This window comes from Austrofundulus limnaeus, unplaced genomic scaffold (assembly GCF_001266775.1).
Source record: "Austrofundulus limnaeus strain Quisiro unplaced genomic scaffold, Austrofundulus_limnaeus-1.0 Scaffold1245, whole genome shotgun sequence".
NCBI lineage: Eukaryota > Metazoa > Chordata > Actinopteri > Cyprinodontiformes > Rivulidae > Austrofundulus > Austrofundulus limnaeus.
In genome coordinates, this window is record NW_013953647.1 from 44388 (window position 1) to 46076 (window position 1689).

The 1689-nt window shown below is 38.4% G+C and overlaps 1 protein-coding gene across 6 annotated transcripts in view; it reads left to right on the forward strand.

Annotated features, from left to right (window-relative positions):
* dab2 (DAB adaptor protein 2) overlaps window positions 1-1689 on the forward strand; it is a 28811-nt gene that overhangs the window by 7318 nt on the left and 19804 nt on the right. For 3 of the 6 annotated variants that reach the window (XM_014031406.1, XM_014031402.1, XM_014031407.1), the window contains exon 2: window positions 325-597. In XM_014031406.1, coding sequence (XP_013886860.1) covers window positions 465-597 — 133 coding nt within the window. In that variant the 5' untranslated portion in view covers window positions 325-464. The remainder of the gene's footprint in view (window positions 1-324; window positions 598-1689) is intronic. The other 3 variants (XM_014031405.1, XM_014031403.1, XM_014031404.1) reach the window with 3 other exon arrangements.

The window sequence follows — 1689 nt, forward strand, 5'->3', positions numbered from 1 at the left end:
TTAATTTGTAAGTTAAATATTTGTTTATAAACTATGACATAAATGTATGAATCATATGGTGAAAAACTGACTTTAAAAAATAAATCTGTTCTTTTCTTCTTATAAAAGGCTAAATAAAACAAATATTGGTGGTAATTTCTGACTCTAACTCTACAAACAACAGCCCATATGATTGGTAGTTGTAAACTGTTTCTGTGTATCGTTAGGCTTATTATATTGTGAAGATCTTTCATAGCAAAAGATCTATCAGGGGTTAAATATGGATAATCCCATTTTGTTTGTTGTTTTTAATCCTTGATGTTCACCTCACTTTTTTTCTTCCAGACAGAACCCGAGGCATGAGTGGCTGTTAAATTTGTATGTTTGGACCACATCACTGCCCCAGAACCCGGAGCTGCTGTCCTCTTTACCTTTAGCTTGTCTCTTGTCCCTTGAGGTCCTCTCCACCTCCTCCCAGACACGTCATGTCCGCAGCGGTGGAGAACAGCGTCCCAGCATCTGCTGACCCCGCAGCTCCACCTCCAGCCTCCACCTCCAGCACACCGCCCAGCTCCCCAGCGGCAGCCAAGACCCCGTTCAAGAAGGAGAAGAAAAGGGGTGAGCTGTGAAACGTGACGCCGTCATAAATCCATTTAACGTTTTTCAAAATGGCTTGGTTTGCTTTTGTTTCTCTAAGTAACGGGAAAAGCCAGACAGATGAGGTTCCTCAAACTCTCTCCACACACAATCTGAAAATGTTTCAGCAAAACCAAACAGAGTAACCTCTAAATGTAGAATAAATGTTTTCAGTAACCGACAAATTTAAAGGCTCCTCATGCCTGTTTCTGAGACTGGTTTTTGTTCCACTTGTTTTTACAGGTTCCTTTTTTTTTAATCTATAAACTATTTCCTTGTTCTAATTTTATTCCAGCTTATAAAATGTTCAGTGTAAAAACCAAGCAGCCTCGTACTGTTACAGATGTCTTCGCCATTAAATGTGGCATAAATCGTAAAAAAGGATCTTTGTTAGATGTGTTTAATAAATCTTGCACCAGAAGGTTAAACAATCTGGTTTTGTAAAATATATAAATATATGAAGCATGTGTTACAGAGATGTTCAGACTTTTCCAGCTGCAGTTGCTGGTAAAGTGGATCAGAACCTCTCCAGGTCAACTCCCTGTGAGGGCTTCAGTTTGAATCTCCAGATATCAACATTCATTTAAAAACCATGGCTTATTGCATATTCTCCACAACTGTTACGAAGAATAAAGTTTTTAAATTGATTAAAAGATGGTGGATGCTGGGACCGTTTTGTGTCAGCTTTAATGCCTGGCAGCAGGTTACAGGTTCGACTCCCAGCTGGGTGCATGTGTGGGTTACCTCTTCACTGCCCAAAATCAGGTCAACTGCTGAGTAAATGTCACCTGATGGGACTGTGTCTCCTCTCTAGCAGAGCTGCTCACTGGATCTCTCAACTCAAAAAGTCAAATTTAAGATGATTAAATGACTATCTTCAACAATATACTCAGCTTGTAAACATATAAACGTATAACGTATAAACAGCTTGTACACACATAAAAATACTTATTTTTATTTATTTTGTGTTTTTGTAATAATTATAGGGAAATATTACATCAGCAATTATTTTATTACCCTTTAAATTGATTTCTGGAGATTATCCAAGGTGCTTCATGACCCATAATTGGGTCC